Source organism: Epinephelus fuscoguttatus, linkage group LG5, assembly GCF_011397635.1.
Source record: "Epinephelus fuscoguttatus linkage group LG5, E.fuscoguttatus.final_Chr_v1".
Classification (NCBI taxonomy): Eukaryota; Metazoa; Chordata; class Actinopteri; order Perciformes; family Serranidae; genus Epinephelus; species Epinephelus fuscoguttatus.
In genome coordinates, this window is record NC_064756.1 from 22,335,533 (window position 1) to 22,363,047 (window position 27,515).

General features: G+C 41.8%; 1 protein-coding gene across 6 annotated transcripts in view; it reads left to right on the forward strand.

The window, feature by feature from the left end:
* dock10 (dedicator of cytokinesis 10) overlaps positions 1-27,515 on the forward strand; it is an 83,134-nt gene that overhangs the window by 50,801 nt on the left and 4,818 nt on the right. For 4 of the 6 annotated variants that reach the window (XM_049576079.1, XM_049576083.1, XM_049576077.1 and 1 more), the window contains exons 11-50: positions 213-371; positions 514-762; positions 874-996; positions 1,546-1,628; positions 1,716-1,838; positions 1,923-2,002; positions 2,124-2,311; positions 3,152-3,217; positions 3,365-3,457; positions 3,628-3,751; positions 3,876-3,997; positions 4,187-4,270; positions 6,215-6,307; positions 6,518-6,636; positions 6,914-6,983; positions 9,421-9,534; positions 9,765-9,836; positions 10,003-10,149; positions 10,710-10,793; positions 10,882-10,978; positions 11,134-11,166; positions 11,476-11,654; positions 12,173-12,289; positions 13,839-13,956; positions 14,071-14,192; positions 15,415-15,529; positions 16,324-16,390; positions 16,807-16,854; positions 22,175-22,285; positions 22,808-22,920; positions 23,003-23,118; positions 24,287-24,424; positions 24,516-24,698; positions 24,788-24,898; positions 25,006-25,221; positions 25,332-25,389; positions 26,042-26,143; positions 26,741-26,847; positions 27,073-27,195; positions 27,276-27,389. In XM_049576079.1, the coding sequence (XP_049432036.1) occupies positions 213-371; positions 514-762; positions 874-996; positions 1,546-1,628; positions 1,716-1,838; positions 1,923-2,002; positions 2,124-2,311; positions 3,152-3,217; positions 3,365-3,457; positions 3,628-3,751; positions 3,876-3,997; positions 4,187-4,270; positions 6,215-6,307; positions 6,518-6,636; positions 6,914-6,983; positions 9,421-9,534; positions 9,765-9,836; positions 10,003-10,149; positions 10,710-10,793; positions 10,882-10,978; positions 11,134-11,166; positions 11,476-11,654; positions 12,173-12,289; positions 13,839-13,956; positions 14,071-14,192; positions 15,415-15,529; positions 16,324-16,390; positions 16,807-16,854; positions 22,175-22,285; positions 22,808-22,920; positions 23,003-23,118; positions 24,287-24,424; positions 24,516-24,698; positions 24,788-24,898; positions 25,006-25,221; positions 25,332-25,389; positions 26,042-26,143; positions 26,741-26,847; positions 27,073-27,195; positions 27,276-27,389 (4,581 nt within the window). The remainder of the gene's footprint in view (positions 1-212; positions 372-513; positions 763-873; positions 997-1,545; positions 1,629-1,715; positions 1,839-1,922; positions 2,003-2,123; positions 2,312-3,151; positions 3,218-3,364; positions 3,458-3,627; positions 3,752-3,875; positions 3,998-4,186; positions 4,271-6,214; positions 6,308-6,517; positions 6,637-6,913; positions 6,984-9,420; positions 9,535-9,764; positions 9,837-10,002; positions 10,150-10,709; positions 10,794-10,881; positions 10,979-11,133; positions 11,167-11,475; positions 11,655-12,172; positions 12,290-13,838; positions 13,957-14,070; positions 14,193-15,414; positions 15,530-16,323; positions 16,391-16,806; positions 16,855-22,174; positions 22,286-22,807; positions 22,921-23,002; positions 23,119-24,286; positions 24,425-24,515; positions 24,699-24,787; positions 24,899-25,005; positions 25,222-25,331; positions 25,390-26,041; positions 26,144-26,740; positions 26,848-27,072; positions 27,196-27,275; positions 27,390-27,515) is intronic. The other 2 variants (XM_049576081.1, XM_049576078.1) reach the window with 2 other exon arrangements.

Here is a 27,515-nt window from a genome sequence, read left to right on the forward strand (position 1 = left end):
ATACAGTGTTATACGTTTACATGGCTTACATTATATTTTGACTTTATGTGTTGTACTTTATGACATGAATCTGATATGTATGTCATGATGCGGCAGTTTTTTAAAATCAGAACTCATGAGTAAAATAATTTCAGGACTTCTCAAGGATTCCAGCTTGATAAAATAAAGAAAAGCGTGTCTTTTAATAACAAACTGTGTTTCACCCACTACAGGTTCTGAGGAGCCCGCGCACCGAGCATTCATCAGTTGAGAACGCACCGGTGCGTCCGTTTGAGGAGAAACTGGGCAGAAGGTTTATGATAACCTGTCGATCACTCAACCTCATGCTACAGGGCTGCATCAATGAGAGTGAAACTGGACCGGTCACTAATGTGAGGATTAGAAACATAAGCCTTTCACACTCTCAGACAGTTGCTAACATGACTCTGTGAAATAATGGTGAAGCAGGTCGTAGGGGCATTGACAGTATATATAAAGGAACTGAAAGTGACTGTGCTGTATCTGCTCCACCAGATTGAACCCTTCTTTGTGTCGCTGGCTCTGCTGGATGTACGAGAAGGAAGAAAGGTGTCCGCAGACTTCCACGTAGACCTCAACCACGAGACAGTGCGTCAGATGCTCGGAGGCTGCAGTAATGGGACAGGCGGTCCTGCAACGGGGGTCGGAGGTCAGGAGAATGGCCTGTGCTCTCCTGCTGAGAAGAAGCCAGGAGATTGTAGCCTCAGCCTGGACCTGGAGCACTGGCTATGCTTTCCCAGACAGGTATGAGCATGTTACTCCTATTACGTGTTTTATAGATGTAAATCACTCTAAGGAAAATGCATTTAACATATAAAATGGCTTTTAATATGCTTTTCCATGCTCTCCATTCAGGCCATTTTCTCAGTGACCAACCCCCACACAGACATCGTGATGGTGGCAAGAGTGGAAAAGGTGCTTATGGGAAATATTGCTTGTGGGACAGAACCTTACATCAAGAATACAGACTCCAGCAAGGTCAGAGAGTCATTTTTTGCATCAATGTTTTCATTCCACAGTGTCACATTTCATCTTGATTTATTTTCTATCATTGACCAACGACATAGAGCTTTTATACCGTCTTATCTCCTGAGGCAAGCTGGGAAAAAACGGCTCATGAAACATGTTCGGGCGTTTCTTGTAAGGGAAATGGCTTGATCTACTTAAACAGTTTAATGAATGACATTTACAAAATGGTTTTCCTGTAAGGCCAGAGTTTATCTTCATCACTGAATGCCAGTCTACTTGGATAGTTTAGAAATGAGTTTTTTTTCCGACATCCTATCCAAGACATTTCCTGGCTTCCCCGCTGGCAGTGCTCCATGTGGTCCTTGTTTAAATGGCTAAGTGAATCACCAGACATTAAACCTGCTGCCTGTATCAGACAACCTCTGATTTAGTCTGTCACTCTGTCTAGGTCAGCTAGGATTTAGGGCTGATCACATCCCATTGTATTTAAAAATATCAACTGTGGCGTGTTGATGACATGTCTCTCCGTCCTTCTCTGTCTGCTTGTGTCTTGTACAGACTGTCCAGAAGATTTTGAAATCCAACAAACAGTTCTGTAGTAAACTGGGAAAGTACCGTATGCCCTTTGCCTGGTCCGTCAGGTCAGTGGAAGCTCAGTTGTCTAAACATTTTGAAATGTATTTACCATGTTCTCTCTACAAGATCTAATCTCTTTCTTTCTGTTATAGGTCTGTGTTTAAGGACAACCATGGGGCACTGGACAGAGAGTCTCGTTTCTCGCCTCTCTTCAAACAGGAGAGCAACAAGATTTCCACAGATGACCTGATTAAGCTGGTATCTGAGTACAGAAGGTAAGGTCTACTGTGGCTTCTGGGCTTCTCCGAGGCAAGACAAACATTTCTCACATCATTCAATTCTAATTTTTGTGTGTGCAGGGCTGAGAAGACCAGCAAACTGCAGACTATTCCTGGGGCGCTGGAAATCGCTGTCGACTACATTCCAATGGAGCATCCAAGTATGTCCGCTTTTTAGGCAATATTTCCCCCTGTTCATGTTTATTCACAACTGTCTGCCTCCTCCTTCCCTTCTACACCTCTACTTAGCTATGTTGTAAACACTCTCTTTGGTGCTTTCAGACTGTGTGACATCCTCCTATGTACCAGTGAAGCCCTTTGAAGAGCTGAGCAAACACCAGCCGACTGTGGAGGTGGAGGAGTTTGTCCAGGACACCACCAAGTTCACACAGCCGCACCGCGTCTACAGAAACCACATCTATGTCTACCCCAAACATCTCAAATATGACAGCCAGAAGAGCTTCGCCAAGGTATAGCAGAGTAGCTTTAAAGATCTAGTGTGTAGGATTTAGGGGGATAAAGATAAAGAAATGGAATATAATATAATAAGTATGTTTTCTTTAGTCTATAATTGCCTGAAAATAAGAATTGATGTGTATTTGCTACCTTAGAATGAGCCATTTATGTCTCCATAGGGAGTGGGTACTCATTCATGGAGTCTGCCATGTTGCACCGCTATGTTTTTGCAGTTGCCCAAAATGAGCAAACCAAATACTGGCTATAGATAGGGCCATTTTTGTGTCAGCCACCATAGTTAGCAGCCCCCGAAACACTGATTTTTTTTTTTAACGTGAAACTGTTTTATTCAGTGTTAATACTGGTTTAAATCACTTGGTCTATTTGTTTTGGAGAGGGAGAGACCTCTGCAGATAATTTGGCTCCTGGTAAAATCCTCCTGAACGTCTGGATCTTAAGTTATCAGAGAAAAAATGTGAGCAGGGTTGGAGAGACACTGATTTGTAACATGAAACTGCTTATTTAGTGTTTTTAACAGTTTAATCACCTGGTCCGTTTATTTTGGAGACCTCTGCAGATAATATGACTCTCGTTAAAAACATCCTGAACAATGAACGCTGAAGTAATCCTAACCAGGAGTTCACGTTTGACACATGGGAGAAGTTACCGCTGGTTGCCATCTGCAATCGTCCCCACTAGATGAACAAAACACTGCCCCTTTAAAGCACCTTTTCAGAGATCCAAAATCACTAACAGCATGCCTCTTGTGTCATACATACTTTATATACTTTCATTATTCACTGTTTTTTCTGTGTGGGCGATTATTAACGTTATAATGTTCCTCTTGTTCGCAGGCTCGTAACATTGCAGTCTATGTGGAGTTCCGCAGCTCAGACGAAGAAGTTGCCAAACCTTTAAAGGTAGAACGCAATCCAAAAACATGCTGATGAGACATTTACAGGCTTTTTTTATGACTCCGTTTTCTCCAGTTAAACTCTGTCTGTCATGAGAAACTGGCTGAGCCATGACTTAATGCTCCCTTTTTTTTGTTGCGGCTGTTTTTCCAGTGCATCTACGGCAAGCCGGGAGGTCCAGTCCTCACCACAGCAGCCTGTTCCACAGTCTTACATCACTCCCAGAACCCTGACTTCTATGATGAGGTAAATGGGCATGAGGATTCATCACAGATATCATAAGAGCCTGGAAATGGCCTGACTCCAGCATTAGCAGCCTTCAGAAGATAAACAGAATGTGTTTACGGACAACTCACCGATCTGCAGCGTCCCTTGCTGCCCATAATATAACCCATTACGTGCTGTTGTGTCCCCAGGTGAAGATTGAGCTTCCTACTCAGCTTCATGAAAAGCACCACCTTCTTTTCTCCTTTTACCACGTCACCTGTGACATCAACGCGAAGACAAATGCTAAGAGGAAAGAAGCCCTGGAGACCCCAGGTGAGCTGGTGGTCCATCTGGAAGTGTAATTTAGTAACGCATTTACTATGCAGGAGGGTATTTTGTGGTTGATCTTGTCCACCATTCACCACTCTGTGTTTTGCATCCATGTGTCCCTTTTTAGTGGGGTACTCTTGGCTGCCTCTCCTCAAAGAAGGCCGCCTGTCATCCCAGGAGTTCAGCGTCCCTGTCTCCTGTAACCTGCCGCCTGGATACCTGGCCATCAAGGAAGCCAGCAACACCAAGGTGAGAGGAAGGAAGGAAGGAAGGAAAGGCACAGGTGTTATAAATATTAAAAAAGCTGCTGCTGAATAATAAAAAAAATCATTTGCGAGAAAAGAAGGGTATTAAAAATTCTAGCATGTGATAAATGAAGCTGGCAGCTCATCTTTTTTTTTCCAGTGTCAAACTCAAGCCATCCTTGCTTTTTTACAGAATGGAGCAGATGTGAAATGGGTCGATGGAGGAAAACCTATCTTCAAAGTGTCCACCAATGTCGTCTCCACAGTATACACTCAGGTAAGACCATCGTCTAGGTTTCTGCACACTCCCCTCCGCACTGTCTTTGTTTCAAGTGGCTTACTGATACTGTAATGGACTGATGATGTGTCTAAGGTATGCCCTGTGAATGCTGGGGTAGGTTATAGCCCCACATGAAAGTGGATAGATTTATGGCTTTCTACCTTTTGAGGACATGGACTGTCAAGGTCTTCGCCCCAAAGGAAGACTTAAAGAAGTATTTTACGCTTGGAAAGAGAAGAAAACAGAGGACAAGGGCTTTTGCTCAAGAGGTGGAAATCTACCAGTGGACCAATAAACGTTCCCCTTGGTGTGTAATGTAATGCAAGCTTTTGTCACAGGAAACAATATGGTGGTTAGCTGGTAACAAATGATTTTGAATTACAGTTAAATGGTGAGATAACATATGTTTCTGAAGACATTTTAAGTGAGAAACAGGCAACACAGTAACAGAATCTTGGTTCATATTTCATCAGCTGCCATTTGGTTTCAGTTTAAGAGAGACAGGTGGAAACACGTCATCCAGCAGATTTGAGCTAAGAGATAAGCAGGTGGATCTGGGCACTGATAAGTTGTGGGGAAGTTAACCACAGTTCATTTACACATGCTACCCACATTGGTAAGATACAAAGCTAGTTGAGAATCAAAGTATCCCTTTAACCCTGACATGAGGTAGTTGGCCATTTACGTTTTCTGAGCTGCTCCATCTCAGCTTTCTCCATTAGAACTAACATGAACAGAGTCTGCTTGCATGGGATGGCAGAGTGGACATAAAATGATCATTAGATGTCTCTAAACACATTAGAGAATTAGTAGACAGTATAAGTGGTAATTTCTTCTTATGTAGTGCCAGACCTGAAACAAGGAAATGGACCGTTTCCGTTTACAGTGGAGAGTTAGGGGATGTTTGGAGAGCTGCGCAGCAATCTGTTGATTGGCTGGCGGGTTGTACATCGGATCAGCCTATGTCTAGGTCATGTCTGTTCATTTTCAGGGAATTAAAACTGTGTAGTTCACTTCAGAAATTTTAAATATGGTTAAAAGTATGGTTGTAAAAAAATATAAAACTGGGGTATGATTATTATTTTGTATCGAACATTTTGGAATTTGTTATCGTTGCTGCTTGTGTCTTTTTTATCTATTGTTCCCTATGTATTCTTCTATAACTTAAACATAGTAAATGAGTTACTCATGACAATATACCACATAAAAAGTGTAGGTACAATGAGCTTAAGCTCCAGCCTACACCTTTTCAGTCTCTTTTGTTTGTTTTCCTTTTGCTTTTGCTTTTTCTTTTAATGTAATGCGTTGATGTTATTTAGTCTTTATTATGTGCTTTCCTCTTGGAAAATTATTAACAAGGACTGAAATAGTATATCATTAACTAACTTTTTAAAAGGCAGATGACTTAAAATGATTCCTAAAGGACATTTAAAACTGCCTGTCAAGTTATTAATAGAATAAATAAATGAATACATTTAAAATGTAATCCCTCAATTGACACAGAAGTGAGTAATAAAGATGGAATATAAAGTCATATTGTCATGATGTCACATTTCAAAAAGCTACAGAGGAAAAAAATAGGTCCTGAGGTAATTTTAAAAATATCTATGGATATTTAATAGATATAAATAACTCCTTGTTCCCACTGTGATGTTTTGCTGCTGCAACAAAACAGACCTTCGCTTCACAGAACAATGAAACTTATTATATAGTGTTCTGACCTCCATAGCACAAACATCAGCCCAACTCATTAATTAATGTTTCTTAATGTTATTGCTGAATCTATAGAAAGATAAATTGTTAAAGACTAGACTGAGACAACTGACAGAGTTGCAAGGTGATGAATTTTAGGATTAACTGTTACTTAAAAGGGAACCAGTCCACTAAGTGTTACTGCAGATGCTTACTGCTGACTTCCATGGTTTCGTCTCTCCGTGCCAGGACCCCCACCTGAACCGATTCTTCCAGCAGTGCCAGAAGAGAGAGCTGGACCTCTCACTACCTCCTACCTCCAACTTCCTCAACTGCCTGAAGGTCAGAGAAAAGACACTATATCCCCTCAATTTTCATTTATTGCGACTGAGACAAAAACCCCGCTGAATGTGTAATCAGTGCAACGTTACCGTACGCCAAACATAATTTAGATTTTTGCCTCTCTATGGTTTGTGTTTCTTATTTATTTCCACCCGTCTCCAACTTTTCCACCTCTTCCTCCTCCTACGCCTCTTTTCCACAATCCCCCAGGGTCTTCTCAGTATGGAGAGGATCCCGGTGATCATCCGATTCCTGCCAGTGCTCTTCAACCAGCTGTTCAAGGTTCTGACTCAGAATGACAATGACGAGGTCACTACTGCCACCACCAGGTAGGCAGCGGTACTGCAATGTCTGTAACAGCTGGACTCACATCAGGGTGGGGGCTCAGTGGATGTGGTAAAGCATACAGAGAGGGTAGTGTGTAAAATTATTGTTGAAAACACCACATCTCATTTTATAATGTGTTTGTATTTCTGTGTCATAAAGAAATAACCAAATTCTGCTACTGAAGGGAAACAATGAGGTGAAAATGTGTTTGACAGATCTGTTATTGTGTAATGATAAAGGTTGTGATAAATAAAAGCCTTTCATGTCCTGTGTCTACAGAGTGTTGGTCCACATTGTTGCAAAGTGCCATGAAGAAAACCTGGATCACTACCTGCACTCCTATATCAAGGTATTACAACCTAGAAGATGGCATGTGTGTTGTGCTGGTAGCAATCCTTGGAATGAAGCGTGTTTGTATGCTCAGGAAGATCATATGATAATTATGAAGGCTGTTGTTTTCCATGGAGGAGTGGAATCTGCACAGACTATTTAATTTCTGAGGCTGTGTGTGTTTGTATGTGTCTATGTTTGTGTGTGTGTGTGTGTGTGTGTGTGTGCATGTGTGTGTGCGTTTGGGCCAGCAGGAGTGCAGCTAGGGCCGCATGCCCAGAAAACTGTGCAAACACAAACAGAGAAGTAGGGAGAGGAGAAGAAGACGACCACAAAGAAGAAAGGCTGATTGAGTAGGAGGGAGGCAGGCTAGGACATTCAGCCTGCTCAATCAGAAACACAAGGCGTGTTTGTTTAAGCGGCAAAATCAGTAAGAGAATTAGAGAAGAGAGCAGGAGAAACCACAAGACCTGTTTCATGTTGGCCACAGTGAAGGAAAACCGCAGCGCTTGAAGAGGCAGTGGCAGAGACGAATAGTGGGAGGGTAAGAGGAGAGGACTAGCACGGCTAATGGAAGCAGGGTTGCCATAGTAACAGATTGGCATGATGTTCAGTAGTACTGGTGCCCAATTTAAACTGCTGAGTGTGTGTGTCAGTGTAAATACATGTGTGCTCATGTGGAAGAAAGGAAAGAGAGGAGGTTCATGTCACTGTGATCTGAGTAGTATGCAGGAATATTATATGAGTCTAACCTCACACATGTGATAGGCTAGATATTTTTTAATTTAATCAACCAAATGGAAAATATTTTATTTCCTTTATTTTAGGTTGCTGTATGTATGTTTTTTTCCATGTGCATCTACACTGTGTGTTCATGTGTGCATTACAGTGAATCTATTAATTGATTACCAGTGTCTAATATTCAACACATATCGACAGGACAACAGACTTCGACACAAAACTGGCAAAGAAACCTGAAACCTCCAGCACAGAGCAAGCTTATTAAACATAGGCTGATCTAAAGAGCTCAGCCAGACTGAATGTATCTTGCTGCAAACTTTGATTACACCTCCGCTTTATAATTACGTAATAACAATGAGTCAGTGTGAACACAGTGTGGCAGCGTAGCAGGTGTTATTTCACAGCCACTTACGCTGTGTCAGTCACTGCCAGTTTCAATCTCACAAACAACAGTACACAAATAGAAGATGTTAACTACACTTACAATTCTGATACATCTGCTAGTTGCAGATTTTGGTGCACAACAGACTCCTTACCAGAGTCTGGATCTGACTGAGGCTCAAACATGTATGGCTGGATCCCTCCAATGTTTCCTCTATTGCCAGTGCCAGCCATCTTGATGTGCACTGCTCTTTCACCCATTAACCTATCACAGCTTGACCTATCCCCACGCTTCGTTTTAGCACTGTGCCAGCACTGGAGAAAGTGGAAAGCAAAAAGTAGCGGAAGCAGCAGTGATGGGTGGGGCAGAGGCCAGATCCAGAATTTCTTAATGAGGGAGAAAGACTTGATGTGTGTCCAGCACCTTCACAGAGTTTAGTTCTTCCGTTTTTTTATTTGGAAAAACTATAATGAACAAAATATTAATCATAGCAAAGTATTCGAGAAGAAATGCCCAAAGTTCTCCTGTTCCAGCTCTCCAACTGTGAAAATTTTAGGGCTTTTCTCCTGTTTGTATCAATATAAACTGAAAATATTCTGGTTTTTGTTTATTGGTTGCACAAAACAAGACTTTAAAGATGTCACCTTGGGCTGTGCAAAATAGTGTTGGGTATTTTTCACTTTTTTCCCTTAATTTTACAGATTTATGAGTAGATTGGGGCACCCTGGTGGCCAAGGGGTTTGCACCAGAACTGCAATTAATAATTATTTTTATTTTCAAATAATCTTTCTTTTACTTTCTCGATAAATCAATAGCCGTCTGGTCAATCAAATATCCAAAAACAGTGAAAAATGTCCATCACAGTATTCTAGAGAATGCTATTAAATGTCTTGACAAACTATCAAAAAAACCCAAATAGCTTACTATAATGTTTACTATAGTGTAAGACAAAGAAAAACAGAATTATATTTTATTTGAGAACCAAGAACTCTCGTGTGGGGGTATTTTTGCTTGTGAATGATTGTAATGATTATCAAAATAGTTGCCAATTAAGTTTCTTTCAACTGACCTGTCAGTTAATCGTCAAACGTTGCAGCTGTCTAGTAGTTAGCACTATGAGCTGCAACACACCTGGTATCTCGGTGGATTCCTTTGTTGCATGTAATTTCCTGTCTTTCTGTCCCCTCATTTCATGTTGTATCTCTACTGTTTCTTCCCAGTAAAGGAAAAAAAATCCCCAAATTTAAAAAAAAATAAAAAAGATGAATCAATAATGAAAAGAATTGTTAGTATGCCCCTTTAACTGACTCCTTTCCCCTCTCCCTGTGTGTAGTTTGTGTTCAAGTCAGAGGCCCACGGGTTCAGGACAGTCCACGAGGAGCTGGCTAAGGGGATGACCTTTGACCTGAAGAGCAACGAGCAGGCAGCAGTGAAAAATGTCCTGAAGGTTTGTTTCTTGCCTCACACCAACTCTCCAGTTTATTTCTTCTAATATGGAAAGCTTTATTTTTAATGATGGAAACTGTTGTTTATGCCTCTAAGATCCTAGAGGAAAGTAAATCAGTGCAAAACTCACAAACAAAATGATGCGTGCCAACCCTGTTTCCATACTGGCGCTGAGTAAAAGGATAAATATTGGAGTGAGATTGATCTTGCTTTGGCCTCTTCTGTTTGCAGTTCTCCTGGTTCTTCTTTGAGCTGATTGTAAAGTCCATGGCCCAACATTTGGTCGATGCTGACAAGGTAAAGGTAAGGTGACATACACTGCTTTTGGCCTTTAGAGTCTCCTATTGCTGACAGCATTGAATTGTTTAACCACCTGTCATTGTTGGTTTAGTAGAGTTCCTTTTCATCAGTATAATCTGGCCTAAGATACAGTGCATAACTGTGTTATGCTGACTACGTGTCCCCGCAGCTTCCGAGGCCCCAACGTTTCCCCTCATCCTACCTGAGCCGTGTGGAGACCCTGGTGGAGACAGTGTCTGAGCACATCTTCTGGAAAAACAAAGATCTGGCAGAAGAGACACGCAGTGCCAATTTAGCTGTGGCGGCTTTTGTCAAGGTGGGAGCAAAACGTACTTTACTGTCTCATGGATGTAGAATAATATTAAATGATAAAAGACCCAGTAAAATGAGGGTACATGTGACGGGAACTTACTGTGCTGTTAAAGTGTGCTGTTAAAGTGCTTGTATGCATCAGAACATTAATATAGCAGCAAACAACTATTTGCTTTGTAAATATTTAGTGGAGTAATAGCATCGAATGAAGTCATGCACCTGCAGTGTGTTGTCACCTGAGCTTCTCTACTCATTGTTGTGGTAGGCGGTCCAGCTGTGCGTGCATGAGTTCCTTTGTGTGTATCCCACTGGCTACCTAATCGTCCCTGCTCTGCGCTGCTCTCATATAGCAATTACCACTGATAACGCTGTCCTGACCCACAGTGTAGTCATGGAAGCGTAATGCCCACCCTCCTCCCAATCCTGCCCCAGACTCTGTATCAAAGATATGGGAGGGGCTGTATTAACAGTCTGCAAATTGTTACCTATTGATTTGTCCATCTGTGTTAAATGATCTGTCTCTCACTGTTTCATTAGCTAATGTCTCCGTCTGTCTCTTTGCAGCGTTGCTTCACTCTCATGGACAGAGGCTTCACATTCAAACTAATTAGCAACTACATAAACATGATCACTGCTACTGACAGCAAGGTAAAAAAAACAACTTGAAATTGCATTAATGTTCATCGACTCAGATACTGTATACATAATCTAATAATATATGTTTTCTGTCTGATAGGTCTTGTGTGAGCTGAAATTTGAGTTCTTGAGAGAGGTGTGCAACCACGAGCACTACATTCCTCTCAGCTTGCCGTTACCCTCCGCTCGCATCGCAGGTAAGGGCCCGAGTCACATCGCATGCTTGAGTGACATCAGTGTTAACGTGGTAACTGTCATACATCCAGTAGCTCTCACTCTCATTTGTCTATTAACACTCTGTCTTTCTCTCTTTCTCTTCCTGTCATTTTCTCTAACTGTTTGTCCATGTCAGACCATGCATCCCCAGAGCCACAAAGTACTCATGGTAAATATGTTCACTCATTTCTTTGTAATGTTGCATGTGCTACTGTGTGTGTGTGTGTGTGTGTGTGTGTGTGTGTGTGTGTGTGTGTGTGTGTGTGTGTGTGTGTGTGTGTGTGTGTGTGAGAAACACTGGTATGATGAGATTCACAGAAAATTGGCCCATTATTTGCTCACTGTAACCAGATTTTTTTATTTAGAAACAGATTAATTAACTCCCTGATGGAAAGCAAATATTGGCTCGAGCATTATTTAAATCATGTGCAGTTAATTTCCATTTAACATGTGAGTCTTTTATGCTGTCTCTCCTCAGTTTCGGTGCCGGAGTACAACCTGACCGGAGAGTTCTGCAGGAAACACTTCCTGACTGGCCTGTTACTGCGGGAACTGGGGCTGGCACTCCAGGATGAGCAGGACCTGAGACACCTCGCCTTGGCCACCCTGAAGACTCTCATGGCCAAACACTCGCTGGATTCACGCTATGCCACCAAGGTAGCCAGAACACATGTTTACACGGGAGGAAACTAAAAGGCATGAACAGTGAGTCATGAGCTCACAGTAGAAATTCTTCCTATGTGACTCACGCATACAAACTGACGTGATTGTTCGTAGCAGCTGCGAGCGGCAGAGACGACATCTTAATGAATGCTGGGAAGTGTCCATATTAGATCCAGTCAGTAATCTGCCCTCTGTTAAACAGAACCAAATACCGCCAACCACAACACAGCAGCAGTGCTGTAGTCAAGGCAGTTGAAACTGAGTGCGTGCCAAATAAAAGGAAAATCATGCTTCATGAAAGGCCACAGCATTTTCTTGGGAAGACTTATTAAATATTATGTAATTGCACTGGCATTTTCTGCGGACTACTGAAAGACTGTTGAGATATTGATGCTTTCTTTCAGATAAAACCGCATGTTGATTTGTTGGGGTATTACAAGATAATGTAACTCAATATAAAATATGCACACATCTTTTTAACATGACACCCCTTTTATTGACTGCTTTTCCAGGAGAAGCAGGCAAGGATTGCATCTCTCTACCTGCCTCTATATGGCCTGATCCTGGACAACATGCCTCGATTCTTCCTCAGGGACCTTTTCCCCATCTACTTCACTTCTAGTGACCAAGTAAGACTCAAGATGAAAAATAAAATGATTGTGTGTAATGTCACACATATTCCTGCTGTGTCTGAAGATCAGTAACACTGGTCTTATATGTTTGGTTCTCATTAGTTAAGACATGTCACCTACTAAGTTTCAGTGACTTCAGACCTGGGGATTCTACGAAATACAACTTGACAGTAGTGTACTTTAAGGGAAGCAGCATGAGGTTTAACCCTGTCATTTTGAATAATTAATCCTCTCATTCCTCAATTAGATCATATACTCTACATGCATTTCCTTTCTTTATGACTTTATCAGCTTGACAGATTTTTGTACCATTCTCTGCAGCACAGGCTCTCATTATTAATTGCTGTGGGTTTGCAGTGACTCCAGTGATACTCAACTTACAACCCATGGGCTAAATCTGGCCCTCCAACTGTTTTCTAATTCAGTGGTTCCCAACTGGTGGGTTATGGTCCAAAAGAGGGTCACAGGTCCATTCTAAATGGACTGCAAGGGACTCGGGAACGTGTCAACTTTGTAAAAAACACACTCCATACTGAAGTGCAGTGAATTTCTGGCAGACAGCATTTGATTTGAAGTGTCATTTCCTGCTGTAGAGTGAGCGACCAAAGGACAGCTGCTTGACAGAGACAGAAAACTAGCTCAACAACATGGCAAAACAAAAGTCTGATGCTGAATATATTAAACTGTGTGGACCTTAAACTAATGACTTAGGAGAAATCTGGACCCCATGGCTGGACCAGTTGGGAACTGGTCCAATTCACAATGAACATAAACTGATTTAGACTGGGTTTATTTTTTGTATTAAGGTGTCAAAGTGCATTAAAAAGTAATAGGTGAAATAGATCTTGTTTATCAAAGAAAAAAGATGCCAGAGAAGAATCCCAGGGACCCCCAAGCAAAGGTCTGGGCTAAGTCCCAAATTTCCTCAAATCCTAGAGACAGTGCTGCATAAAACCGACCCATGTGGGGCTGCTGTGACTGAATTTGCCTCTCGGCAAAGATGAGTGAGGACAGCAAATGATGAAAGGTTGAAAACAGTTCACTTATTATATATACTGACAAAAAAATACTAATGTTTGTTTATTAACTGGCCCCTGGTTTCCTGTCATTTTGCAAAAGTTGCCCCCGGGCAGAGCAGGCTAAGAATCCCTGATCTAAACTACACGGTCTTGCTTAATGCTGCTCATGTTGTCTTTCTGTCTCTGTCTGTCCTCTTCCATTTCATTTTAACTATGCTGTAAACAAAAGGTTGAGAGCTCATGAATACTGTAGTTGGATCATCCTACAAGTTAAACTTTGCATTTATTGTGAAATATGCAAGAATAATAATAATTGGATAGTTTCGGTTAAGTTATTATTTATTTTTAAACTGTATGAAACTTGTCTTACTTTCGGTTGTGGATGCTGTTGTAAAGTTCAATCTTTACAGTTTGTTCTCAAAACTAATAAAAATAATAGCCTGAAACATAGAATATTTAGAGTCAAGTGGAACAAAAAAAATATTTTCCATTAAATACGTCCTCTCCCCTGTCTGCACCCCCACCAGGGCTCTCGAGACGACCTCAGTGTTGGAGGCGGAGTGGCTGGAGGTGTGATTCCTGTTACTCGTCACGGCAACTCTGTAGATGCCTCCTTTTCCAAAGAAGTGCTAAACTCCATCACAGGTAACAGTTTGTGACATGCACGTATGCAGCTGTCTATCTATTTTCAGCGTCTATACAAAAATGTGTGAAAGAGGACATTGATGCTGACACCTTCCCACCCACTTTTTCCACCAGCCTTTTCATCCCTGGCAGTTGCCACGGGTAACCAGGCGGACTCTCGGGGTTCTCTGATCAGTGTGGACTCCAACCCTAGCAACAGTGACAGGAACAGTGAGAAGATGGACGGATGTGAGAAGGTGAGAAACAAGGAGAGTTATGAAAGCAGAGAAACTGCCATCACCTCCTGTGTTATGACACGGCAGGTCTATTTTTTCTGACTCAGGAAGAGGAGAAGTTAGCAGATCTTATCAAATCAATCATTTAGATACATCTATTGTATGTGCTTGGTATATATTGCACATTTTCTTCATTGTGAGTCATTTATAATAAATTATACATTATGGATTTATGAAAGAGGTCATGCAGAGAACAGAATGCATTAGCTCCTGTTTTAGACCTGGACAGGTGGACAAAGCACACTGCTGTAATAGATGCTGTAGAAATGTAACATCCAGTCATGTCATTGCAATGTACAAGTCCAGCTAGGGAGTTTTGTCATCGGCCATCTCACGTCCTGTTGTCCCCTTCTGTCATAAAGGCAAAAAAAATGGACAAGAAAATAAACAAAAAGAAAATATACTGCAGCCATCAGTATCTCAAACAGGCCCCACTACCGCTAAAATAAATTATATTTATCATATTTCATTTATAAAGTTAAAGATACAATATCTAGGTTTGTTGCTAACTGTTTGTAATCATGCTTACGAAAGCAAAAGTGAGAGTAAAAGCCAACCCCAGATTCAGTCTTGTTTGGCGTTTTGCCTCACTATATTTGTGTTTTTTGGCGTTGTGTCTCTTGGCTGACTACTGCTTACGGTCTGGCACCTGGTCGCTACCTTTTTTGAAGCCCTGACCTCACCTGACTGTCAAGGGGGTACACGCCTATAAATGTCTCAACACAGGAACTAAGAAGAAAAGAAGAAAATACAGGCAGAGTCTCTGCAGAAAAATACATCGCCACACACTTCTAGTGGGTCATAAGTGATGATTGAAAGGGATTACTTTTGTATGAGTCTATAAATTGTTTTTCAGGAAAGTCCTGCATAGTTTATCTTCAGCTGTCTGGTCATATTTGATGTAAATTTACTTTCCCAGCATGAAGATATAAATGATGCTTCTAAACCCTCCTCACATTTCCTGGAATAACATTTTGGCAGGGAATTGCTGAAACCTTTATTCGTCTTTTATTTGTTGGCCTAAAAGTAGTAAAATTTAACCTTAAAATTCTACATCAGCTTGTAAAATACCCATTATATCTTAAGTTTTCCTCCCATACTGAGGACATGACCTCAGTGTCTGCAGTGGTAGCTAGAATCCTAATACTAACAGCTGAATTTCTGTCTGGATGTTTCTCCCTAGTTTGCACGGCCACAGTCCCTCATAGGCTACGGTTCTCGTTGTGACAAGCTGGACCAGGCAGAGACCCGCAGTCTCCTCATGTGCTTTTTGCACATCATGAAAACCATATCTGAAGGTAAGAAATGACATTTTATAAACATGTAGAGGATTCACACAGTCCAGTCCAGAGCCCTGTCAAATTGTGATTGTAAATGCCTCTTTTGGCTGTTTACTGTTTTACTGCATGTGATCAACAGAAGCCCAGAAGATTTAGACAATAGCTGTTTTTTTCTTTCATTGAATTATTCTTATAACAGCAAACCTCAGATATCTGCACTTTTGGCAGGTTAAATACTGTTTCAATCACTTTAATACCATCTCAGTATAAGGGTACGGTCGCACATGAGTGAAATAACAATGGGCAAATAAAACATTTGATTTTGTTGGCAAAGCAAATATGTATCTTCACATTGCATGGAGTTCAACTTTGGTGAACTTTAACCTGTGAAGTCGCATCCTCAGTCAATATTAAAGGAGCATGTGGAGGAGACATTTGATTGTTGCTGTGTCAAAACCAGCTAATATTCTATGATCTTGGCCATGAAAAATACAAACTACCCCACATGAGAGATGCTACCTGGCTGGCAGTGAGTCTAGAGACAGGCATGGAACATAAGAAAATGGAGAATGTACCGATAACATCATATTTTGTGGTATTTATTAGTTGGCTAACAGTAGCTAGGAAACTAGCTTTCCGTGTGTGTCACACATTCAGTGCGAATTTCACTTCAGCAGGCGATGGTCACTTGTCTGCATTCGCTCATGTGATCGTGCCCTAAGAAAGCTGACTCTATGAAAATGGTCTCTTGGCAACCTCTTTGAAACATCTGCCATGTTTCTGACTTGATGCCTTTCCTTTCTTGTTTCCAGATGTGCTGGTGTCCTACTGGCACCGGGCCATTCACCAGGAGATCTCTGACTTCTTTAACATCCTGGAGTAAGTGCTTTTTGTTTTTTATTACACATTATTACCACAGCTCCTTTTAGGCTGACGAGTGATGCCGTGCACAAAGAGAAAAAAAACATTGAGACAGACAGGGATGAGGACAGGAGACTGAGAGGAGAAGAAAGGCGAAGAATTTAGCCAGAAGGGAACAGATGAAAGTAATGACACAGCAAGAGAGAGAGAGCAGAAAAACAGACTGTAATTCCAGTGAGAGCTCCCTCTCCACTGAACAGTGCAGTTAATTAACTGCCTGCTTCCTGTTTGTGTCAGCATCTACACTGTGCTGTTGCAACTCGGTTTGATCACATGCACTTCATTTATCCTGTGTTCTTAACTTACAAAACACAACAAAACAAGCAAACCTTCCCCCTTCATCCAGGACATTGTTGCATTTTCCCTTTCCTCAGGCTTTGTCTCCAGCACTTCAGGTTCCTCGGAAAACGCCACATAGCCAGGTGAGTGTGTCTTCTCGTTGCTTTCTCTGACAAAGAGGTGGATCGGGTCTCATTCACATGCATTTATTATAATGCCGCATATATGGAAACAGCTTATTAACTCAACATACATGCCGCAGCCAAAGGTTGTTAACACCCCCACCCATATAATTCATATAATCATGTACACATATGAATGCACACATGTGCAAATGCAGCGCCACACACACACACACACACACACACACACACACACACAGACACATGTGCAAACACACACAAATAAATGAATCAGACACAGTCAGGCAGAAATACTAATATGTGTTCTGTATGCATGTGCATGCTCAGGGATGAGCTTCAAGAGGGGACAAGGTAAAGGGGGGAAGAAAAGGAAGAGAGGGGGAGGGGGAACTCCTGGATCTTGCTGTTGAGAGAAAAGCACTGCTGGATATTGTACAGTAGTAGTTGGCAAGCACAGGATGGGGGTCGTTATCATGTGTGTGTGTATGTGTGTGTGTGTGTGTGTGTGTGTGTGTGTGTGTGCGCTCTTACTGGAGCTGAGCCATTGGCACTGCTAGACTCCTCCATCTTCTGGTTCCTCCCAGCTAATTAAATTAGCTCTCTTTTTCCTTTCAGCAATAAGATGCTGAGATGTAAGCCAACAAAAGGCTGAGAGAACACACTGCTTTACTGTGTGTGGAGGCATTAGCAGAATAAAGATAGCTGGAAGCCTAGCTAGTGCTCTCAGGCGCAGTTGAGCCTGTCTGGGGCTGCTAGCTACTTAACATTCGTCTGTAATACCAGGCCATGGGGGATTCACAGTCTTACGCCTGTGTCTGTCTCAGTGTCTCTCTCTGTTCGCTCTTTGATGCCTGGCTGAGTCAGTGTGGGCACCCATTGAAGTTCAGGAGTGATGAATTACACTAGCAGTGTGTAGCCAGCCAGCAAGCTCAGAGAACAGTCAGTCATCCAGCCTACCAGACAACAATTCAGCTATTGAAGCCTCTGGAAACTTGGTTTCAAATTTTAAATACTTCTCCATAATATTAAAGTCCCAATGAAACGGAAGTTTGAACGTCTTTAGCTTCTGTACCGTGATGTGTTTCCCAGTGAATCTGAATATTTGATCGATGTACAGTAGAGTTTGGAATCTCTCTGTGATAGACGATTCGATACGTATCTAGATACACGGGTTACAATACGATTCAAAAACGATATATTTTTAATATAGAACGATTCGATATGATTCGATACAGTGTGGGACCGATACGATTCTATGGTTAACATTTGTTGATGTAGACATTAATCATATATTATAAAATTAATCATATATTATAAAATAAAGAAGCCAATTCTATAAAAGTGACATTCTTACAGTATTTTCAAATTTGTAAAAGACCACATCCCCAAGCATTGTTGCTGTATGGCACTGGCAAAAATAAAATAAAAAGACAAACAACAACAAAATCACACATTGTCTATGTTTTTGTATGTATCTTATATGGACTTGAGTCTGGAATAAAGTTTATTATAACGCTGTACAATATAAACATAAAGCAGGATAAAATAATAATAAGCAAAGTAGGGGCAGAATCTGACATCTCCTGTTATTAGTTGATATCATGGACTGTGATGACTAGCAGCTTATCACTCACAGCATGTCAGACTGTTTCTCTGTGTTTGCTACACTCTGTTTGTCATTTATAAAAAGATAAATCACTTTTCTATAATACATCAATGATATTTCAATGAAATAAATTACTTATTGACTTATTCATATTTCAAAAACAGCATCAGTAAGTGATTAACATAGAGGGGATCAAAATAAAATAAAAAATAAAATCAAAATCAACCAGCCACCCTCCTCCCCTGACAAGTAGAGAACAGCCCCTAAAGTGCAGTGAGGTTTGTGGAAATGTGAACGGCTCGTTTCTCCTCTGACACGTCACATACCTGTGTGCTGCCACGGCTCGGCCGTTCAGGTATTTTTGGGCAGTCATGACACCGACGAAGACTTCTTGGACCTGGAACCGGGCTTCTCGGTCGCCGGTAAGCTGTTATCTTGCGCCCCGGAGCACTACGGCCGCCGTATTTGACAGGAATACATATTTCTGTCTGTGTCTGTGACCCCCGTTCAACCCACAACCAGCAGAATTCGCCTTTAGTTTCTGCTGCGGCTCAGCTGCTCGCTGGTTTATCCAACCAGCATTAGCTTCTGTTCCTCAGCTCCACCGGTCAAGCTGGCGCTGATGTTTACATCCATTATCATTGTCAGTAATGCCTGCTACAGAGCATCCCGCCGGCTCTCGTGTTGTTTTAGAGATGCAAACTGTTAAAGCCAGTCAACCAATTGCTAGTCTCGCGATACCCGATCCATGACTCTACAATCAATTCATCTAAGGATTCATGGCTGATTCGTATCGATTGAGGAGGCTGCTACCGATGCAGCCCTATCTCTCGCTTGTCAAACCGGATATCCGGTCGTATCGGTTAATCGTTCCCAACCCTAATGTACAGGTAGAAGAGGGATTTAAATCAAACCTTTTGCATTTGATTGGACTTAGAGTTTAGCGCAATATGGGTCTAGAGCAGACTGCTGGCTCTACACACACCTCAGTGTTGGAACAGGTGGAAAACGAGGGAGAGATGAATGAATGAATTAGACCTCAGCCATAAGTGGGCGTGTCACAACAGTGAGGCCCTGACAGTTTAATGCTGACAGGATAGCAGCATCCATCAAGGAGAGAGACGAAGCACATCATGCTATATATAATGTTAGCTGAAGCAGCCCACTGTAAACTGCCCAGTGCATAATCTGGAGCTGTAACAGATACCACTCTCCATATACATACCTTAATGTTGCTAGCTAGCTAACCAACTCTGTGCAGCTAAAAGTAACAGACTAAGTAATGGATAGATGTCACGATATTATTAGTTGAAATAGGTTTGCACTAGCTTACATAAGCACACGTTATATTTTGTTTAAGAGGAAGAAAACGTAATTGGATTTTGATGTGACCTAATGCCAGGTTCATACTACATAACATTTTTGCCCGTTCCGACAGTCACTGTGTCAGATTAGGTGATTGTGGAGTCATAAAATCATGCCATGACTTGGCCGACAGAGAAAACAGACTACACATTGGTCCACAACCAATCGTCGCTGGTTGTGTTACATGACGTGTGATGTCATCGGGTTATTCTTGTCCTATTGTTATTACTTTTACTATTATTTCAGTCACCGTGTCTGTTCATGTGTCAGCCAAAATGTTGTTGTAGTAATGTAAAAACTGCCACCAGATGGCAGGAGCTACATTTGAAGTACCGCATGCAAAATATGCAGGTCACTGAATCCCCCACAACAAGTTCCTGCAAATGTTTCACAATAAAAGCCTGTTTAGGAAATGGAGGGATTCTCTCAAAAAGTTATAAGGGGCTTTTAATTTTAAACAGCTACAGGGAATGTTGAGTTTGAAATGACGGCGCAGTGCATCAAATTTAACAGGGCAAACGAGCTGATTTAAAGTAAAAATAGAAAAATACAGAGGTAATAATAAATAAAGGCATGCTTTAGCTATTAGGAAGAAATAGCATTCTTTGCTAGCCTGATGCTAATGGCAGTACTCAGTGGGTTGCTAAAGTGCCTCTGCTGTTTCATGCCGTCATTTTTCCTTTTTCCTTTTTCACTCTGCATGGTAACGTCCCTAGAGGATACATAAATTAAGCTGGGATGTTGTTGACATACAGTGGTCCATACAGCAGATCGCTCTGTGTTCCTATTGGTCAAGGTGACAGCTGTGACAGGAGAAGTCATGAACGACAAAAATAAAATCAGACATGCGAGGCTCTCTGTTGAGATGTCATGATGCGTCCCAGACATAGCGTTGGAGATGATGAGATGAAACGATGGATAATCACGTACGACACTTGTTCACAATCCGAGCCGACACCGTACGACGTAGCGTCGGACTATAATCGGGTTGATATCGTGTAGTGTTAACCCGGCATAAAAGGGTTAAAAGGCATTTTAAGCATTTTTAAGCATTTTTAAGCATTTTAATAATGGTTAAAGCAGCAATAAAAGTGCTTCATTGGGGAATGTGTGGATGTGGTTTTATGTGTTGATGTAAATGTGTGTTCTTATATGGTTCCCACACCTATAAGAAGCTGATTAAGAAACAAGGTTTGTCAGTGACTTTAAAACCCAGATGTTCTTTTAACTGTTTGTATCTCTGTTGGTGCAGGGAGCCCACCTCCTTAACTTAAGCCATATTTTAGATTTAAACTAAAATACAAACACACCCATGTATATGCACACTACATGACACAAACCATTAACAATGAACTGTAATGTTTTCTCCATGTTTGACCTTGCTGTTGTAGTCTCCACCTCAGTGTATGCCTCATGCCCTCCCCCCTCTCTGCATGTTGCAGCCATGAATGGATCGTCAGTGTGACTGCACATTTATTGATATTCTGTTGCATCAAGTAACGCATTCTGTATTATGCTGCATTATTCACACTGGCACTGTATGTTAGTTCTGTTTGCTCTTTACATCCTGTAACATATTTGCCTCAGTGATGTTGCATGTCGACCTTGTAGCCCTCTGTTTGCACGCCCTGCTGCCTCATGACTGGCGGGGCTCCACCTGCCGCTGAATGAGCTCTGAGGCGGTTGTGTTGATTGGCTCACACAGTCGCTGTGTCCCCTTTCTTTTGGCTGGCCAAGGCAACATTTGCTTTGTGTAGACTGGCAGTCGTTTCCGATCAAGCTTCATTTAAGCATCATAGGAACGTGATACGTTGGACATCTGTCTGTTACTAAGCTGATTTGTGCTGCAGCTCAGTTTCATCACATCTATACATCCTAAGCTCCAAACTGTCCACTGTTAATGCTGACCTCAACCCTCTACTCTCCACTAACACTCTACCAAGAGTTGATATTAACCTTTATACAATATTCTACTAATGGCAAACTAAAACCTTTGACTCTGCTATGCCACTAACCTTTCCATCTGGCTGACCTCCCTCTCTTTATGAGCTGATCTTTCTCTCTGACTGTAGCCGCTCTCATCAGTTCAAATTGGAGATCCTGTATGCTCTGATTATCTCATTTAGCCTTACAGGAATACATGTGACCTAGCTGCTACAAATATGCAGCAAGGTCACAAAAAGTGCAAATATAGTGCTGCATTTATTATTGATTGTAGGCATGCTTGACTATTAGCATGCCACACATAGTAAACATACCTGACTAATGATGATAATGATGGACGCTAAACAGTGATGGTCTCAACTTAACTAACTAATTTTAGCTGTGATGTGATTGGCTCGTGAACAGGAAGCTAGCAGCGGCAGTAAAGCTGGCCCAGTCCACCCAGGCCAATGGCACCCTGAAGGCCTCTAACCACCCCTCCCAGTCCTCTCATCCCTCAAGCCTCCTCCCACAATGGTAATCACCCTCCACCAGGAAAGCACCTCAGCCACGATGACAGAGTTAAACTATTTAAAGAGTCTTTGGTTACTGAAATTGTTTTCAATACTTACGATGTCTGGCCCAAAATGTGAATATTTTCCTTAATAGTGAGAAATTTCACACTATTTTCAACTTACAACACTTTGATTTATATGAATACATTCTTGTCCTGTGTAAATTCATCATTGATATGACCACTGTGTGTTTCCATGTTATAGACTGTTCTCGGCATGTCCCTCCTCATACCTGCAGTGTTTTGTGTGATTTGCCGGTCTTTGTCTCTGTACTCCCATATGTTTAATAGACTCCCAATAACAGCATGTCCTTGGGACATGGACGCCATTTATATTTACCTGCCAACTAATATGTGTAGATCTCTAGAGATGGTTGACCTACAGTTTTGTGGCACATTTGCTGCAGTGTAATTTAAACAAGTAGATAAAACATGTGATTGAACCATGATTGCCACCAACTGCTAATACCGGCTGTTGCTTCCAGGATGGCATCATCTGGAGGGGAAGGTCACCGGCACGCTCGCTCCCAAACCATGCCCATCATCAGGGGAAAGAATGCTCTCACTAACCCCAAGCTGCTGCAGATGATGGAGACAGGTAACACACAAACACACATTTTGCTTGAGATGAATGTAATGTGAGGGATTTGAGTTATTTATATCTGATTTTCTGTTTCCAGATGGGAATATTCAGGACGGCGATACCCTGAGTCCGACAGATATTGAGGCAAACTTGTCTACTGAGGTGGCCCTCACTGTGCTGGATGTACTGGAGCTCTTTGTTCACCATCACAAGGTCTGTGGTCCTTTTGCAACCTGAAACTACATCACACACCACACGCTTACAATGTCTGTCATCTATTTTCTTTTGTTTAGAGGAATCAGTTTCAATCTATGTTGTGTATGGTGGCTGAAAACGGCCCAAAATATTTCCATTTGGAAAAAAAGTGCTGCAGCTTCTCAAACTACGCCAATACATGCTGCAAATAATTAAATGATGCAAAGTAAAAAAAAAAAAAAAAAAAACGCACAAACTCCGAGCTGTAATAGACTGATTTTTTTGACACGAGAGGGACCACATGAGAGTGTGTGTTTTTGAAGCATGAAGAAAAGTAAAAATAAAACATAAGGTACATGTTCTCTTCTATGTTTGGCCTTAGTCTTTTACAGTATTGTAAAAGACAATCTTTCATCTGGTTTCTCTCGCTCAGGTTGAAAATCAAGCTGTTCCACTTAGCACTCCCCCTAAAGGCCTGGAGAACAGTTGCATTTTTGACTTTGCATTGTTCCTGTTGCTTTTGGATTTTTGTATGTGTTTTAAATTGGCATCATTTCAAAAGCTGCAGCACGTTTACCTTAATGGAAATATTTTGGGCATTTGTAGTGTATTTGGCCTTGCTGGCCACCATAGTTATGTGCTGTATATACAATATTTATTGTATTAGCCTGTGGATATCATAGTATATTTCATAAATATTATATTGTCAATCTGAGCACTGGACTGTTTTTAGGTTTGACTATTACATATAAATGCTTTCAAATCCAATTCAATATGTAGCTTTTGCACCATTTTAAGGTGTATACTATGTCAGAAGTCTTTTTCTAACATACCTTTGGCTGTACTTTGTTTCATATTACTCTCCTCAACTAAAATCAGTTAACAGAGATCCATTTTGTAACTATCAAGTTGAACAGGGAGTTTTCAAATCACATTTTCTCTCTGCTTCTTAATAAAAACAGCTGTTTTCTCTGCCACAGTCATTTGAATTAACAAAACAAGTCTGAAAAGTAAATCATGCACATATTTTATGGGCGTTCTAAAACCAAGCCAGTGCTACTTTACTGCCATCTGGTGGCTGGAATAATCTCTAATCTTAAAAACTGCATGAAAACTTTTCAGTCAGAAAAAAATACTTTGACAGTAAAATGTGTTGTCTGTTTTTTTCTTACATTTGTCCATATAGAAGCAGCTGCTGCAGGATGAAGGGCAAAATGCACTGATGAAGAAGGTGCTGGACACCTACTTACTCTTCTTCCAGATCAACCAATCAACCGCCACTCTACGGCACATCTTCGCTGGACTCAGGCTGTTTGTACAAAAGGTGCAGCAAGCTTCATGTAAACATACAACATCTAAGTAAAGATTGAAACTGTTTTTCTCATGTGTGGTTTCATCCTCATCTCTGCCGGCAGTTCCCCAATGCATTCTTCCAGGGTAAGGCAGACCTGTGTGGCTGTCTGTGCTACGAGATCCTCAAGTGCTGTAATCATCGCTCCAGCTCCACCCAGACGGAGGCAGCTGCCCTGCTGTATTTTTTCATGAGGAAAAACTTTGAGTTTACCAAGGGCAAGTCTATAGTCCGCTCACATCTGCAGGTATATCTCAAGTATATCATTTTAGTGCTGTGTTTTGTGAATCATGGTTTCAGCATGACATTGTTTAGACCTCATACTTTCCACTTCAGGTTATCAAGGCAGTGAGCCAGTTGATAGCAGATGCTGGCATTGGAGGCTCGAGATTTCAGCAGTCTCTGGCTATCATCAATAACTTTGCCAACGGTGATGCACCACTCAAGGTATGACATGTTCTCGGGTTATATCACAGCTTTATGCTTTATAGTGGTATTTCATTCTGCTTTTTAGTCTAAAAAAATGAATGTTCATCATAACATGTTTTCTGCAGAACACACCATTCCCTGCTGAGGTGAAAGACTTGACCAAACGGATCAGGACGGTTCTGATGGCCACGGCCCAAATGAAGGAGCATGAGAAGGATCCAGAGATGCTGGTGGATCTCCAGTACAGCCTGGCCAACTCCTACGCCAGCACCCCCGAGCTTCGATGCACCTGGCTGGAAAGCATGGCTAAGGTTCACGTTCGCAACGGTGACCTCTCAGAGGTTAGAAATGTTATGCTTTTCAGGGTGCTTGTACTTCACATGCTTCACAAATTGCTTTTTTATTGAAGAATGAATACAATTTAAAGGTAATGTACCTGACTTTCCTCCAGGCTGCCATGTGTTACATCCACATCTCAGCCCTGATCGCTGAATCACTGAAGAGGAGAGGTTAGTGCAAACATCCTGCTGCTTCGACTTTACATTTTGCAGCATGGTTCATGTGTGTATGCACAAATATTCAAAGTTGCTGCTAGTGTGTGCATCTTTGCAGACATGGTGACCTCTAACCAGAAAGTTCAGTCACAGCCATCTTCTGTCACTCAGCAAACATCTCTTTCTCTCCACTAACATGCAGCTTTCTGCAAATTACTAAAACTTTCAGGCATCAGTCCTTCATATCATCATGGGGGTTGATGTGCATGCCTGAAAGGGAGCACGCTGGTGACTTGAGTGTGTCTTTGTGTGTGGAGGGCATTCATTAGGAACTCATGGGGAATGAAGATGGAATCCCATGTTGACAGCCAGTCATATAGATCTGCGTTTGCATCTAAATACCTTTCCCAATCCCATTTCCTTTCACGACGTCTGCAAATCTGTTTGTTCTTCAGTGTGTATGCTTCCTCGTTTAGACCACGGCATGTGTCTGTCTTCTGCTGCACGTATCTAACATCTTTTTGCATGCACTTTATGCACCAAGCCTGTGTGCCAGTAGCTAGCATAGCATGCCAGTAGCTCAGCCGATTCGTGCACCTTGTCCTTGAGCAAAAAAGGCAAAAGCAAGTGGACTTTGTAAACCTCCTCCTCCCCTCCTACCAAACAGGCTACTGGAGAGCTGACAAGGCCAGGATGTCCAGTGTGTCCCCTGAAGAAAGCCCTGTCTTTAACTGTAGCTCCTTACTAACTACCTCCCGAGATCAAGACAGTGAGTGTGTGCGCCTGGGGCCTGCTGGGTGGTGGGGTTGTGAGTTCAGACAATAAGGATGGAAAGACAAGGGAGTGTGGGAGGGAGTGGGTAAGCACTGACATGTTTAAACCTCTTGCAACTGGGTGGAAGGGTTGATTCTGAGGGGTGAATAGGTTTGGATTGAAGGGACATCGGCTTAGGGGCCATTTCAAATCCTAACCCCTCCTGTGTTGGATGAAATTTTCTACACTCTTTATATACTCTGCAGTTAAATGTTTTGAGGACCACTGTTCTTGCCTCCATGATATAAGATTGTGTCAGGTTTTCACTAATTACTGCCACTGTTTGACCCTCACTGTTTAAGTCTCACTGGATGAGATGTTCAGTGTCACTGAGATCTGAAATGAAGCACGCTCACATTTGATGTTTTTAATTTAGTCTGCAAAAATGATACGACTTAGGATGAATGCTCGACTGTGAAACAGTACCACATCTTGTATTCTGATACAAGAATGTTTGTGTTTCTGTATGTTACCAAGCTGAACATAACTGTAGAGTAAGTTGATATATTTTCACTCGCTAACCTGCCTCGGTGTCACTTGTTTGAAACCCCAGCGTCGTTCTCTATGGGCTGGGCAGCATTTATGTGCATCAGCCCCAATGTCAAGGAGGAGGGTGCCATGAAGGAAGACACTGGTACACAAGACACGCCCTATACTGAGGTCAGTAAACAGTGTGGTAGATAGATAGATAATAAAACAGTTGCACTGAGGCTGAAAACCTGTGTAAGCCTAAAGAAAATTGATCAGGGATCAACAAGGGAATTGATGAATAATTGAACTAATAAGCAGAATCAATAATGGCATTGGTATCAATAAAAGCATCTCAATACTCATCCCTAGTTGCAGTCTCTCTCTCTCTAACATGCTTCCCTCTGCGCTGTGTAGGACACTCTGGTAGAGCAGCTGGAGCTGTGTGTGGACTACCTGTGGAAATCAGAGCGATACGAGCTCATCGCTGACATCAACAAACCTGTCATTGCTGTCTTTGAAAAGAGGAGGGATTTCAAGGTAACTGCTAACTTCCCCCTCTTTGTGTGTGTGCATAATGTGCCGGGCTTAACCTTACATGTGTGTTGTTGTGCCCACAGAGGCTGTCAGAGCTGTACTACGACATCCATCGCTCCTATCTGAAGGTGACTGAGGTGGTGAACTCAGAAAAGCGGCTCTTCGGTCGCTACTACCGCGTAGCTTTCTATGGACAGGTGAGCAACACTTTATTCCTCCAGACAGCACACACTTGCATGGGCACATTTATACTCACACATTGCTTCTACCACAGCAGAACAACAGTAATACCACTGACTGATTTGACGGACTGAATTTGGTAC